Here is a 15,181-nt window from a genome sequence, read left to right as displayed (position 1 = left end):
GCTCTCAGAAAAGCGATAATAAACAAAGCAACAAACCCTTTGCTGTGCTTCCTGTCATCACTCATGTAGTTCGTTAGTCACCCCGGCGAAAGTAGGGTCTCAAACAACACACACGCAGACACTGCTGTAAATATAAACTGCAATTGATAGATGCGTATGAGACGAAAAAGTCAACTAAGCACGTAGTAACGTTCAGCAGCAGACGAAACGCCATCAGCTGTTCGTTCAGCTGCCTGGGTGCGACTGTTGTCAGACTTGAAGCGGTGGTTTCGCTAACTCTACCGGCTCTAGGCTTACAGAAACCATGCTACCACTCTAAAAGCATGCATTTTGCTGTAATCTCAATTTATAAAGAAGAATAATTAAGAAAAGTGTTCATTTATTGTATAGAAATAGGCATTTCTTGACCACAATTACGAGTACTCGTTATCAGGTGCTTTTCTACGTCCATGCAGTAAAGGGAGCATTCCAAGGCCTCCCTTGGCTAAGGAAGTGTGAAGGAGCATTCATGAAACGCAGTGGCTTCTTGAGTGGAGGAGCACGCTCCGCCTTGACATCGACAAGTCGAGGGGAGCCCTTGAGTGAAGGAGCGTTTGTGAATACGGCGGTGAGACCTCGACACACTTCGAGGGAAGCTGCTGCCGCGCACAGCAAGGGCCAACTTTCCTGGCACTAGCTCACTTTGAAGCAAGCCGCCGAATACAGTTCCCGCGTGGCCACATCACCGTGCAGCACCAGGTATTGCCTGCGACTACTAGGCCCAACGACCGAGGCATCCCCTATGTCAGCAACGATGTAAGACGACAGGCGACCACGTTGGCAATGGCACGGACCGCGACGTTCGTAGAGGAGGCCGAAAATTCCATCAAAGAAACGACCAATCAGCACATTGGCGGCAAAAGCAGCAGTGAAAAGTAATATAGGCCAGAGTCATGGGCGGAATTAAAAGCGTACATATGCTGGACCATGTTTAGGACGGTTTTGTTTGTCAAAGAATTTATTTGTAGGTTTAATTTGGTGTTGATTATATTTGTGATGTACGTTTTTTGTATATATTGTTAGATTACCCTGAGGGTTTATTAAATGAGTTTTGTTGTTAATGGAGTCTTGTCTCAGTTCATCACCCGCAGCAGCAGCCCGTAATCAGTGACAAAGTGAGATTCAATAAAGAAAAATGTACAGTACGGTCTACTGTTAGAAGGAACACGCGAGCTCGTGGCGGGCGGGCCACGCGACGCTAACTGGTGGCGAGATTTGTAAGCGCGGCGCATGCACATAGAGTTGTAAGGACAGCGCCCGCCCAGTTTTGTCTGCTACTTCTCTGCCTTTGAACGGGAAAGCGTGGCAAAGCGCTTCCGTATTTTTGTGGTGCAATTAATCTAGTTCTCAGTCTGCCTGCTGCTCATCGGATTTTCAAAAAGCACTAAAGGTATATAATTTTATTTATTGTGGCAGTGTTCTGCTAGCTTTCAACAAAAACCCATCCTATCTTTCATATACTGCTCCCTAAAACAAGCCACATTTGATAACAGATAAGGCTATTAAGTCTGATGCAGCGAACATTCTAAGTTTGCTTTTGAGACTATAAAATATCGGCTCAAAAAAGAAAGAGAAACGCGATTGGTATCAGTTGATTTATAATGCGAAAACGGAACGCGCGAATGGCCATGGCTCACTAGCGCATGCGAAGTGCATGAGCGGAAGAATAGCAGACAACGCGGGGCACGCACCACCTTGATGAACCAATGCGCATGCGCAACATTTCGAAATCTTGCCAGCAGTTAGTGCTTGGCGGACCGCTGGCCACGCATTCACGTGCTCCCTCTAACAGTGGACCGTACTGTACATGCTGCGGGGGAGCTAAGGAAATTAAGGAACATGTTCTGATTGAATGCGGCGATATCCACCCAGGTATACATGTGGGTACAAGCCCACATAAGGCTTTGGGTTTTAGGGACAAACATGAAAAGCTGAACACGTCCGCGATAGAAGTAAGATGGTTAGAGTACTGGTGGCAGAAAAGTAGAGATGAAAGACAGAAATAGTGGGAAAATTTGGTCTTTCTGCCTGAAGACGCAGAGAGATAAGACAAATTTATATTTTTCTTTGTTATAATAAGATTGATTTATTTGAAGTAGACAAGGCATTAGGCTGACGTAACAAGAAAGTTTTCATTTTTTTCTTGCGAGCCTGGTGGCACATATGTCAGTGCTTCGTTATAAAGGGGACGCTCACAGCATCCATCTATTCATCCATCCATCGGTTGTTCGCACGTGTAGTCGCCCTCGCCCATTCACATGTGTAGAGAGAGAGAGAATAAAATGAGGGAAAGGCAGAGAGGTTAACCAGAAATCGGGGCATCCAGTTTGCTACCGTGCACTAAGGGAAGGGAGAATGGGGAATAAAGATGGGAAAGAGAAAAGCGAAGTACACGTGCAAAAAAGGGAAAAAAAATGGGCTGGGGAGCTATAGCCTATTCAATAGGCCACTACCACACAAAAAGTTCAATAAGGCCTTCAATGATTTTCTGTGCGAAGACAGATTATGTCGCCTTTCAAGCACCGACTGTTCTGACAAAGGTCTCTCGTCAAGACGAGCTAACGCAGCAGCTAGCTGCCGTCTTTGCTAACTGAACCAATGCGCATGGTGTTCGAGAGCAGCAACAAAGAATGTGCTCAATCGTTTCATTGCTGCCGCAATGGTCGCAGGCAGCACCGTCTTTCATGCCAATTCTGAAGGCGAAAGCTTTGGTGAAAGCGATACCAAGCCACAGTCGGCAAAGCCCCGTTGTCTCAAGTCGAGATAGTCCGGACGGAGGCCGAAGTCGACGAGATGTGTCCAGCCTGTGCAGTCGCATGTGCCGTAAGCACTCAGCGTTCCACTGGGATTTTACTTCTTCATTAGCGATTTTTGGGATTTTCATTGCAGCATAAGTACTTGAAAATGGAATGGATTCTTCTTTACCATCTTCGTGTGCTGATCGAACTGCTGCATTGACATGTTCGTTGCCTAATATGCCGCAGTGACTTGGATGCCACTGAAGCGTGATTTCGTGTCCTTCATCGAAGAGGTGGTGAAGTAACTCTCTAATTTCTAACACTAGTTGTTCATGAGGTCTCCGGCATAAGGCAAACACCAAACACTGTAGTGCTTAGAAGTGTGGCAGCTTGGGCTAATTAGTATGACGATAGTTATAGCGCGAGATCATCACGACGACACAGAGACAAGAAGTGTCCTTCGTGTCCTTCTTGTCTCGGTGTCATTCTGTTCGCGCGCTACAACTATCGTCAAGACTGTAGTGCTGCTTTGGAGTCCATGAACACTCTCCATTTCTTGGCTTCTTGGTGTTAAATGACTGCACTACATCGAGCAGCAAGTTCCGCAGCTGTCGATGACGTCTGGTGAGATAACCGAATCTTCGTCGTCGCTGTTGCAGGAAAGATCAACTCTGCAGACCCATCTACTTTAGTAGAAGCGTCAGTATATAAAAGGTTATGCTCACTGTACTTCTCATACACGTGTAGCGGATAACGGCGCACCACTTGACTGTGTTAGGTTAGGTTATAAGCACGACAGGTTCACCAGAAATGAGACGGCAGACACCCTGCCATGGTCGCCTGCATGCAATTGCAGAAAAAAAAGAACTGCCGGTCGCTTTTAATTATGCCTGCAGTACACGTGCAGTCCCTATTCTGCCGGCACATGTATTGCCAGCATGACAGACTCACCAGAAATGTGCCGGCACAAAAGTCACATGGTCATGGGCAGCCAATAAGACAAAAAAAAAAAAACTATCAGCAAATTTATTTCCGGGATAGTGTGCCGGCTTCTGGCACTATAGTATATAGGAGCGGCCGTTCGAAAACGCTTCGTGAGTGTTGCCACTGCTTGCCTACAAGCGGTTGCGTCAGCCACAAAGATGAGAGCAAAAAAAGAAGAGCTCACCGAAGGCTTTGCAGTAAGACATCGGCTTTTCACGCTTGAATGGAAGGGTGACTGAGCATACACGCTGGATCGCGGAAAACCGGCAAGATTCACAAGTGTCGGGCGTCTCAATTGTCTCAATATCGTGAAAAAGCGTGACGGCGTAACTAGTAACAATATCAACGCACGCTGGAAATGATGCAAGCACAGATCACCTACCAGAGAGGTGTCAGCATCGGCGTGCCGGAGAGCTAACGAGAATGCATCCAGATGCGGCGGCGCTGCGGTCGCTTTCAAGATGCCTCTCCTCGCGCCCGCGTATCAGTCGTTTTTTGTTGCAAATATTTCACGCTACCCTACGGAATATAACAAACTCTACCTGTCACAATTCTGGCGGTGCGCTGCAAAGGGTGTATTGGCACTGAAAACTAGTGTTTTCAATTCACTTCGCAGTATATCAGCTACGAAGCTTAGAGGATAGAGAATCAAGTTACTTGCCGTGAGCTTGACACCAAAACAAAGGCCGTGCACTTTTCAAATTTGATGCCGCAGTGTTCTCCGTGAAGTCTCTATGTACGTAAAGGTATCGGACCGTTATTTTTATGACTTGCGCAATCAAGGCCTAATTTTACAAGCAAAATAATTATTTTCTCGAAAGCGAAAAACAACATGAAAAATTAACACAACATATGCATTAAAGTTGAAGAAAACTGCAAGTTATATGAAACTCAGCTAAAGCAAGTGAATAAGGCAACTAAAGAGAACAGTAAATATACGATGATACAATGGGCATACATACACACGTAACATTGAAATTTCATTTGCAAACATATATACATTCACAAACCAGTTCACGAAAAAATTGATTTCTGCATATATGAAACAGTCAGACAGTGACATCACAGTTGGTAATAGGAGACTTATAACAATGTGAACAAGAAAAAAGTAAAATCACAAGATACAACAGAGTGTGATTAATGAACAATAACGTAAAATAAAACCTTGTTCGCTGAGATAACACTATGACAGTTGCCCCGCTGTGGCGGTCTAGTGGCTAAGGTACTCGGCTGCTGACCCGTGAGTCGCGGGATCGAATCCCGGCTGCGGCTGCTGCATTTTCGATGGAGGCGGAAATGTTGTAGGCCCGTGTGCTCAGATTTGGGTGCACGTTAAAGAACCCCAGGTGGTCGAAATTTCTGGAGCCCTTCACTACGGCGTCTCTCATAATCATGTGGTCGTTTTGGGACGTTATATCCCACGTATCAACACCATGACAGGTAAGTCATACGTCTCAACTTCAAGAACTTCATTTTTTCTCTCTATTTTTTATTGGACACATTTTCTCCAGCAACGAGAAAATGCATTCTGGACAGTGTAAAAAATATAATTATCTGATTTGTCACTTCCTGTCGATGGTGTTCACAGACGACCTTATTTAACCTCTTCACTAACAGGCAAGCGATAAGGCCTCTTAGGCTGTCACTTTTCAACTTGTTGAAACTGAAGCAATTAGTGAATGCATCTTCCATAGCTTTGACCAGATCTGTTAAGGACTAGGACGGGTACATGAAGCATGATTCTGCCGGAAGCAAGCTGGAATTCTGAGTGAAGCAACAACCTGCTACTTTCGTTACACTTTGTCTTTTTCACCATCTTCCGAGCCACATACGCCCGTATTCACAAAAGGTCTCTTCGTTTTGGCTGCACCGGCTGAACCAGTTCAAAGGGTGCAGCACCTTCGTCCTCGTTTTGCCGGAGCAGCGCGCGCCCTCTGTCGCACCCTCTGCACTGGCTCCCTCGTTTTGTCTAGGTGTAAGCCTAGTTCCTGACGAGTTCTGTACCGGCGTGCACGCACTCCAAAGCAGGTGCAGAGTAGTGCAGCATGGCGGGCGTCCCCCCAAGGCCAGAGCAGACGACGTTGCAAATAGTTGTTCAGGGCGTTCAAAAGGAAGTTAAGGCACTTCACAATCCCGACGGGTCATTTATGACGGACGCCAACGGTTACGTCTATGAGGCATCAGGTAAGTCAGGCTGCATGCATTGCCAAAAAACGTGGTTAGCGGCCAGGAGTCGTAGTCGGTCAGCAAACAGCCTCGTAGCATTGCTTATGCTATGTCGGTATTTTTAATCTTGGTTTTCGCCCTTGCAGACGGCAAGCGCGTTACGTTGCGGTTCATGGCAGGGAATCGTGAAAATGACCCCCCTCCGGCACAACCGCCGACGCCTTCTCCTGCCTGCGACGGCGACGTTGACAGCGATGGGGCTTTAGCCGCATTTCCAGCAGCAGCCGCGTCGGCTGAAGATGTGGAAGAGCTTTGGAGCGCCCGAAAAACAAGGTTCTTCATCGCCAAATACTCGGAAATGAAGGACTTGGTGGGAAAAACCAGGGCACTTCGGTATGTCATCCTATGTCCAAAATTATTTGCAGCTTTTTATTATTCCGTTTCACTCTAGGCAAGCACCAACAAGATAAGGGCGCATGAAGTTCACAATGGCGATGGTTATTGTTGCCTACATTTTACTGCCAGCAATTTACATTTTACTGCCCCCCCCCACTGAAAAAAAATTTTGGCTATGCGCCTGACTGTGACATATACGTTTACATATACACACAAACAGTATGTATAGTCACGCACATATATACACAACGAAGGCATTCGTAATGTTTCATTAAGTCAAGTGATCTTCAAAAACAGCGACGGTGCTTTTGTGTTGGGCATTGCACAACCGCTGTCTTGCCGAAAAGGTGCAGCACCTCCAAGCTCAAGCCATGTTGCAAGTGTAGTGCTGCCTTGAGAATTTGCACTAGAGGGAATTGCATGTTGTTATTCTGAGGCACATCTCTAGCAAGTCTCGCCCTGCAGTCCTTGTGTCTTCACTGTCTGTCCGCATTTCTCTCGCACTGCCACTTTTCAAGATGGTGCAGCTCATTGTTAAAAGAGATATGCTTCTTGACACGTGCTACCCTATCTTTGAACCTAGACTGCGCCGTCGTGTCAGCAAACAAGGTTGCGCAGCTGCATGTTTTACAATGCAAAGACAGGTTAGAATATGGCTGTCTCCTTAGTGAAGCTTTATGATCCAAAAGAGTGATTTACACAATGTTCAACTTCTCCAACATAATGCTTCCCGCACAAAAAGAACGTTCGCAGTTATCAGAAGTGTGTGAATAGTGAATTTCGGAACCTAATCAAGTAAGAGTCAAATAGTAATGGCACCAAATAGAATACAAATAGTAATTGAATACTGTTTGAATAGTAAGTAGACCATTTTCAAAACAGCCTTAGAACAGAACATTTTATTTGAAACAAATAGTCACAAACTTTCGACAAAGGCCATTACAGTCAGTTTGAATCTACTCAAAATACCACAATTACGAAAACTAAGGTAATCTCGTATGCAGCAGGAACTAGAATATTCGTAACATTTTGTAATTGTAGGTTCAACTACGGCATTGACTAGCGTTATCAACGTGAGACTTTGTCACCTCACTTTAAATAAAATTGGGACACAAAAACAAAACAATTTACAACCAAACATTGCGGATACAACTAAATATGTAACGGAGCAGATCAACCCGTCATCACAACATGGCCTGCGCACTAAAAGCGGATAACAATGGGCGTTGAAATTTACATCTGCAAGAACAATTTACGCAAACGCAAAACTTGTATCTGTTGCTAGTCGTGAAGCTGCAAGCACTCGTAGTTCCCACCTTTGGTTATTACAAGACGAAGACAGGAGCTGATAAATGCGATACAGCTAAAGTGCAGTAAAAATTGAGCAAGAATGGAGCTTTCAGAAGCGCATTCATTCGACAATCAATATAGTGTAGGTAGTCTTGCAAAAGCTTGGGCTGCGTACAGGTCACATTAGGGATTGAAAGAATGACTTGTAGCTGTTTCGTTGTTTTGGGGTTCTCCCGCCAGTGCCGATTATTAAAAGAATATTTGTTACTTAGAATATGTGCAATTCGATTCGACTTAGGAACCGAATACAGTGCTGTTTGATTCATTATCCAAAATTTTCGAATAATCGAACATCCCTAGCAATTATCCCTGAAAGCTACACATATGAAGTACTAAGGAAAGGTTCATGTGCTACTGCAAGACTTGGGTCACGTTACGTCGCTTCCTTCTTTCCTACTAACTGTGCTTTGCTTTTTTGTTTAGCACAAGAAGGCTTCTGTGGAAGAAGTTGGCTGAGGCCATCAATACGGAGTTCTTGTGCAACGTGACTGCCACACAAGTGGAAAACAAATGGAAGTCGCTGGACAGAGCATATAAAAAGTCAAAAAAAGACAACAATTCTTCAGGTCACCACCGTGTGAACTGTGAATATGAAGAGTAAGTTACGATTGTGTCTTCATATCTTCAGTGATTCTCATAGTGTCTATTACAGAGAGCTGGCAGAAGTCTTGGAAAAAGAACATAGTGTAAATCCAAGGCTGCTCTTGGAGCCTGGAAAAACAATCCTGCCTAGTGCAAGTCCAGAGTAAGTAAAAATTACTTAATTTGTGCTGTAGCCTGGAAATGACATGGCACCTGTACAATTACTTTCAACAGCACCAGCATCACTGAAGCACCTCAAGATGCAGCAGTCCCAGTCGAGTGCAACACAGCATCCAAAGTTCGGAGCAGCACAACGCCAAAAAGGAAGCGCCAGAGTAGGTCCCAAGTCACGCCGCTCTTGGAGGCATTAGAAAAAATGCAAGCTTCGAGAGCTAAGCAAGAGGAGGCAGCAGTGAAACAACTGGAGGAAAGAAAAAAATGGGAAGAGGCAAAGGCAAAGCGGCATGATGAGCGCATGCAGCGATTCGATCGGTTGATCGACGTACTCTCAAATAAGGACGGGTTATAATATGGGCAATAAACTTTTATAACACTAGCAGTGTCTACTCCATCTAATTTGTTAAAAAAAAACATTGCTTCTAGACGCGGCACCCCACTTCGCAAAACATTTGCACACTGAATAAATCGCGAAGCAAAGATGAACTTCTAGCACTGTTCCTTTGCAATGAACTCTCGCAGAGACTGACTGTAGCCTGGCAGACTGCAATCAAAATCTCCTTCACTTTCATCATTGCCCACATCTTCTTCTTGGGGAAGCGTTGCAAGTTCCTCAAGGAAGTCCCTTTCATCGTTGCACATGTTGTGTAGCACACACGCAGCCATAACTATATAGCAGCACTGTTGCACACTTTTTGCATCAACAAGGTAGAGCCTCCTAAAACGCTGTTTAAGCAGGCCGAAGGTGTTCTCAATAAGCACTCGTTGTTGACTGTGTCGTTTATTGAAGCTCTTTTTCCACGTAGGAAAAGAACTTCCATTGTCCTTGAATGGGGTCATGAGCCATGGCATCAGTGGATATGCACTGTCACCCAGTATATAATTGTCTTCACATTCCTGAATTGCGCGTGCAAAGAAGGGGCTCTCCCTCAGGACACGGGCGTCGTGAACCGAACCTGGAAACCCAATAAACACGTTCAGCAACTTGTTCCTGTCGTCGCAGATTCCTTGCAGGATTATCGAAGGCCACTTTTTCCGGTTGAAGTAAGACTGCGTAGATTCGCTTGGAGTGAGTATCCCGATGTGTGATCCATCGATACAGCCGATGGTGTTTCTTGGGCCCTTGCCTTTACTTTTGGCGAGGAAGCCGTTCTTTATGCGGGTCACTTCCGCGCTACTAGGCCAGCAAATTATCTCATCGCTAATAGCGTGTAAGAAGTGAACGACCCGTGTCACACAAACATGAACAGACGACTCGGTAACATCGAATTTGTCGCCTATGGCGTACATAGATATTTGTGAGCCTAGGTACACAAGCGCTATGAGGCATGTTTTTTCGGCACTGATTTGTTGGCGGCCTTGCACTGCCCTTGGGTAGAAGGCTGAAGTCTTGAACTTGGCCCTGAAACTATCAAAAGTCTCCCTGGACAGCCTGAAGAGGCGCTTGAATTCATACTCATGGTACCTGCCGATAATGCTTTCGTACCCGGGTACACGGTTGGCATCGTCGCGCACCAACGCGCACGCGACCAAGATGCACGCATCGTCGTACTCATCGTCGCAGTCACTGCAAACGGCACCGCTGACGGAATCGTCGTCGCTGCTCGAGTCCAGCAATTCCATCGCAGTCACAAGAAGTGCCATCACGGCCGTGTATTGATCGGACAAGGCGGCGGAGGCGGCTATTTTAGGCTTACACTACAAGGTGTTCTCCGGCCTGCACTCACGTCAACTCACGCCTTCGTTTTGGCTGTAGCCGTCGCGCGCTAGTGTCGGCTAGTGCCGAGGCGTGGTTGAGGCTGCACCTGCACTTGCTCGACCGGCGCTGCACGCTCACTGCACCGCTTGGCACCGCTTTTTCTGCACCTGCACTTTTCTGAACTAGTGCAAGCCAAATCGAAGATTCCTAAAAGGTCTCTTCGTTTTGGCTGCACCGGCTGAACCAGTTCAAAGGGTGCAGCACCTTCGTCCTCGTTTTGCCGGAGCAGCGCGCGCCCTCTGTCGCACCCTCTGCACTGGCTCCCTCGTTTTGTCTAGGTGTAAGCCTAGTTCCTGACGAGTTCTGTACCGGCGTGCACGCACTCCAAAGCAGGTGCAGAGTAGTGCAGCATGGCGGGCGTCCCCCCAAGGCCAGAGCAGACGACGTTGCAAATAGTTGTTCAGGGCGTTCAAAAGGAAGTTAAGGCACTTCACAATCCCGACGGGTCATTTATGACGGACGCCAACGGTTACGTCTATGAGGCATCAGGTAAGTCAGGCTGCATGCATTGCCAAAAAACGTGGTTAGCGGCCAGGAGTCGTAGTCGGTCAGCAAACAGCCTCGTAGCATTGCTTATGCTATGTCGGTATTTTTAATCTTGGTTTTCGCCCTTGCAGACGGCAAGCGCGTTACGTTGCGGTTCATGGCAGGGAATCGTGAAAATGACCCCCCTCCGGCACAACCGCCGACGCCTTCTCCTGCCTGCGACGGCGACGTTGACAGCGATGGGGCTTTAGCCGCATTTCCAGCAGCAGCCGCGTCGGCTGAAGATGTGGAAGAGCTTTGGAGCGCCCGAAAAACAAGGTTCTTCATCGCCAAATACTCGGAAATGAAGGACTTGGTGGGAAAAACCAGGGCACTTCGGTATGTCATCCTATGTCCAAAATTATTTGCAGCTTTTTATTATTCCGTTTCACTCTAGGCAAGCACCAACAAGATAAGGGCGCATGAAGTTCACAATGGCGATGGTTATTGTTGCCTACATTTTACTGCCAGCAATTTACATTTTACTGCCCCCCCCCACTGAAAAAAAATTTTGGCTATGCGCCTGACTGTGACATATACGTTTACATATACACACAAACAGTATGTATAGTCACGCACATATATACACAACGAAGGCATTCGTAATGTTTCATTAAGTCAAGTGATCTTCAAAAACAGCGACGGTGCTTTTGTGTTGGGCATTGCACAACCGCTGTCTTGCCGAAAAGGTGCAGCACCTCCAAGCTCAAGCCATGTTGCAAGTGTAGTGCTGCCTTGAGAATTTGCACTAGAGGGAATTGCATGTTGTTATTCTGAGGCACATCTCTAGCAAGTCTCGCCCTGCAGTCCTTGTGTCTTCACTGTCTGTCCGCATTTCTCTCGCACTGCCACTTTTCAAGATGGTGCAGCTCATTGTTAAAAGAGATATGCTTCTTGACACGTGCTACCCTATCTTTGAACCTAGACTGCGCCGTCGTGTCAGCAAACAAGGTTGCGCAGCTGCATGTTTTACAATGCAAAGACAGGTTAGAATATGGCTGTCTCCTTAGTGAAGCTTTATGATCCAAAAGAGTGATTTACACAATGTTCAACTTCTCCAACATAATGCTTCCCGCACAAAAAGAACGTTCGCAGTTATCAGAAGTGTGTGAATAGTGAATTTCGGAACCTAATCAAGTAAGAGTCAAATAGTAATGGCACCAAATAGAATACAAATAGTAATTGAATACTGTTTGAATAGTAAGTAGACCATTTTCAAAACAGCCTTAGAACAGAACATTTTATTTGAAACAAATAGTCACAAACTTTCGACAAAGGCCATTACAGTCAGTTTGAATCTACTCAAAATACCACAATTACGAAAACTAAGGTAATCTCGTATGCAGCAGGAACTAGAATATTCGTAACATTTTGTAATTGTAGGTTCAACTACGGCATTGACTAGCGTTATCAACGTGAGACTTTGTCACCTCACTTTAAATAAAATTGGGACACAAAAACAAAACAATTTACAACCAAACATTGCGGATACAACTAAATATGTAACGGAGCAGATCAACCCGTCATCACAACATGGCCTGCGCACTAAAAGCGGATAACAATGGGCGTTGAAATTTACATCTGCAAGAACAATTTACGCAAACGCAAAACTTGTATCTGTTGCTAGTCGTGAAGCTGCAAGCACTCGTAGTTCCCACCTTTGGTTATTACAAGACGAAGACAGGAGCTGATAAATGCGATACAGCTAAAGTGCAGTAAAAATTGAGCAAGAATGGAGCTTTCAGAAGCGCATTCATTCGACAATCAATATAGTGTAGGTAGTCTTGCAAAAGCTTGGGCTGCGTACAGGTCACATTAGGGATTGAAAGAATGACTTGTAGCTGTTTCGTTGTTTTGGGGTTCTCCCGCCAGTGCCGATTATTAAAAGAATATTTGTTACTTAGAATATGTGCAATTCGATTCGACTTAGGAACCGAATACAGTGCTGTTTGATTCATTATCCAAAATTTTCGAATAATCGAACATCCCTAGCAATTATCCCTGAAAGCTACACATATGAAGTACTAAGGAAAGGTTCATGTGCTACTGCAAGACTTGGGTCACGTTACGTCGCTTCCTTCTTTCCTACTAACTGTGCTTTGCTTTTTTGTTTAGCACAAGAAGGCTTCTGTGGAAGAAGTTGGCTGAGGCCATCAATACGGAGTTCTTGTGCAACGTGACTGCCACACAAGTGGAAAACAAATGGAAGTCGCTGGACAGAGCATATAAAAAGTCAAAAAAAGACAACAATTCTTCAGGTCACCACCGTGTGAACTGTGAATATGAAGAGTAAGTTACGATTGTGTCTTCATATCTTCAGTGATTCTCATAGTGTCTATTACAGAGAGCTGGCAGAAGTCTTGGAAAAAGAACATAGTGTAAATCCAAGGCTGCTCTTGGAGCCTGGAAAAACAATCCTGCCTAGTGCAAGTCCAGAGTAAGTAAAAATTACTTAATTTGTGCTGTAGCCTGGAAATGACATGGCACCTGTACAATTACTTTCAACAGCACCAGCATCACTGAAGCACCTCAAGATGCAGCAGTCCCAGTCGAGTGCAACACAGCATCCAAAGTTCGGAGCAGCACAACGCCAAAAAGGAAGCGCCAGAGTAGGTCCCAAGTCACGCCGCTCTTGGAGGCATTAGAAAAAATGCAAGCTTCGAGAGCTAAGCAAGAGGAGGCAGCAGTGAAACAACTGGAGGAAAGAAAAAAATGGGAAGAGGCAAAGGCAAAGCGGCATGATGAGCGCATGCAGCGATTCGATCGGTTGATCGACGTACTCTCAAATAAGGACGGGTTATAATATGGGCAATAAACTTTTATAACACTAGCAGTGTCTACTCCATCTAATTTGTTAAAAAAAAACATTGCTTCTAGACGCGGCACCCCACTTCGCAAAACATTTGCACACTGAATAAATCGCGAAGCAAAGATGAACTTCTAGCACTGTTCCTTTGCAATGAACTCTCGCAGAGACTGACTGTAGCCTGGCAGACTGCAATCAAAATCTCCTTCACTTTCATCATTGCCCACATCTTCTTCTTGGGGAAGCGTTGCAAGTTCCTCAAGGAAGTCCCTTTCATCGTTGCACATGTTGTGTAGCACACACGCAGCCATAACTATATAGCAGCACTGTTGCACACTTTTTGCATCAACAAGGTAGAGCCTCCTAAAACGCTGTTTAAGCAGGCCGAAGGTGTTCTCAATAAGCACTCGTTGTTGACTGTGTCGTTTATTGAAGCTCTTTTTCCACGTAGGAAAAGAACTTCCATTGTCCTTGAATGGGGTCATGAGCCATGGCATCAGTGGATATGCACTGTCACCCAGTATATAATTGTCTTCACATTCCTGAATTGCGCGTGCAAAGAAGGGGCTCTCCCTCAGGACACGGGCGTCGTGAACCGAACCTGGAAACCCAATAAACACGTTCAGCAACTTGTTCCTGTCGTCGCAGATTCCTTGCAGGATTATCGAAGGCCACTTTTTCCGGTTGAAGTAAGACTGCGTAGATTCGCTTGGAGTGAGTATCCCGATGTGTGATCCATCGATACAGCCGATGGTGTTTCTTGGGCCCTTGCCTTTACTTTTGGCGAGGAAGCCGTTCTTTATGCGGGTCACTTCCGCGCTACTAGGCCAGCAAATTATCTCATCGCTAATAGCGTGTAAGAAGTGAACGACCCGTGTCACACAAACATGAACAGACGACTCGGTAACATCGAATTTGTCGCCTATGGCGTACATAGATATTTGTGAGCCTAGGTACACAAGCGCTATGAGGCATGTTTTTTCGGCACTGATTTGTTGGCGGCCTTGCACTGCCCTTGGGTAGAAGGCTGAAGTCTTGAACTTGGCCCTGAAACTATCAAAAGTCTCCCTGGACAGCCTGAAGAGGCGCTTGAATTCATACTCATGGTACCTGCCGATAATGCTTTCGTACCCGGGTACACGGTTGGCATCGTCGCGCACCAACGCGCACGCGACCAAGATGCACGCATCGTCGTACTCATCGTCGCAGTCACTGCAAACGGCACCGCTGACGGAATCGTCGTCGCTGCTCGAGTCCAGCAATTCCATCGCAGAAAATGACGCTGCGCGACTCGAGAATCGCAGCAAATTATTGCTGTTATGCGGTAACTTGTCGTGCCTAGAGAAGACGCTCCCATCGGCTTTTTCAAGTGAAGGTGAAGCGTCGAGTGAAGGGACGTTCTAGAATGCGGGGGATAGCCACTGACGTAATAAGTGATCCAGGAGTCACTTTTGCATCCAATGAGATCAGTGTGGTCAGGGAGGGCTTCACAAGCAACAATAATTTCATGAACCTCATTGAGGTGCCCCACATCTAGCAGCTCATCCAGCTTCTGCAATTTCATTGAATTACTGTGGATTCCCGGACTAAGCTGCTCAGAACTCCAGAAGGTATGTTCCCTCAGGAGGGTGACTGTGCCAAACAGTAAAAACTGAGGCA

At 45.9% G+C, this 15,181-nt stretch overlaps 3 protein-coding genes and 1 long non-coding RNA gene across 5 annotated transcripts in view; 3 read left to right on the top strand and 1 right to left on the bottom strand.

Moving 5' to 3' along the window:
• LOC142817640 (uncharacterized) overlaps positions 1-1,029 on the top strand; it is a 33,949-nt gene extending 32,920 nt beyond the window's left edge. Inside the window, exon 3 of the long non-coding RNA XR_012895265.1 lies at positions 456-1,029. This is a non-coding gene — a long non-coding RNA (uncharacterized LOC142817640). The remainder of the gene's footprint in view (positions 1-455) is intronic.
• LOC119175120 (mitochondrial intermembrane space import and assembly protein 40-B) overlaps positions 1-4,160 on the bottom strand; it is a 39,148-nt gene extending 34,988 nt beyond the window's left edge. Inside the window, exon 1 of one of the 2 annotated variants that reach the window (XM_037426359.2) lies at positions 3,946-4,160. In XM_037426359.2, the coding sequence (XP_037282256.2) occupies positions 3,946-3,967 (22 nt within the window). In that variant the 5' untranslated portion in view covers positions 3,968-4,160. The remainder of the gene's footprint in view (positions 1-3,945) is intronic. The other variant, XM_037426360.2, reaches the window with a different exon arrangement.
• A 1,068-nt stretch (positions 4,161-5,228) lies between these two features.
• On the top strand, positions 5,229-7,215 carry LOC142817639 (uncharacterized). The gene is made up of 2 exons (XM_075894711.1): positions 5,229-5,945; positions 6,074-7,215. The coding sequence occupies exons 1-2, from the start codon at positions 5,807-5,809 to the stop codon at positions 6,376-6,378; spliced, it is 444 nt and encodes a 147-aa protein (XP_075750826.1). The 5' UTR covers positions 5,229-5,806; the 3' UTR covers positions 6,379-7,215.
• A 3,147-nt stretch (positions 7,216-10,362) lies between these two features.
• Positions 10,363-11,439, top strand: LOC142817638 (uncharacterized). The gene is made up of 2 exons (XM_075894709.1): positions 10,363-10,680; positions 10,809-11,439. Exons 1-2 carry the CDS (start codon positions 10,542-10,544, stop codon positions 11,111-11,113), a joined length of 444 nt encoding a protein of 147 aa, XP_075750824.1. The 5' UTR covers positions 10,363-10,541; the 3' UTR covers positions 11,114-11,439.
• The last annotated feature ends 3,742 nt before the right edge of the window (positions 11,440-15,181 follow it).

The sequence above is a fragment of the Rhipicephalus microplus genome, chromosome 5, assembly GCF_043290135.1.
Source record: "Rhipicephalus microplus isolate Deutch F79 chromosome 5, USDA_Rmic, whole genome shotgun sequence".
NCBI lineage: Eukaryota > Metazoa > Arthropoda > Arachnida > Ixodida > Ixodidae > Rhipicephalus > Rhipicephalus microplus.
The sequence above is the reverse complement of the archived record's forward strand: the minus strand, read 5'-3'. Positions and strand labels throughout refer to the sequence as shown.

Excerpts from the sequence above, each read along its gene's own strand:
- LOC142817639 (XM_075894711.1), top strand. The coding sequence starts at position 5,807 with ATGGCGGGCGTCCCCCCAAGGCCAGAGCAGACGACGTTGCAAATAGTT. Across the intron at positions 5,946-6,073 it reads TTACGTCTATGAGGCATCAG|ACGGCAAGCGCGTTACGTTG; the intron begins GTAAGTCAGGCT and ends TCGCCCTTGCAG.
- LOC142817638 (XM_075894709.1), top strand. The coding sequence starts at position 10,542 with ATGGCGGGCGTCCCCCCAAGGCCAGAGCAGACGACGTTGCAAATAGTT. Across the intron at positions 10,681-10,808 it reads TTACGTCTATGAGGCATCAG|ACGGCAAGCGCGTTACGTTG; the intron begins GTAAGTCAGGCT and ends TCGCCCTTGCAG.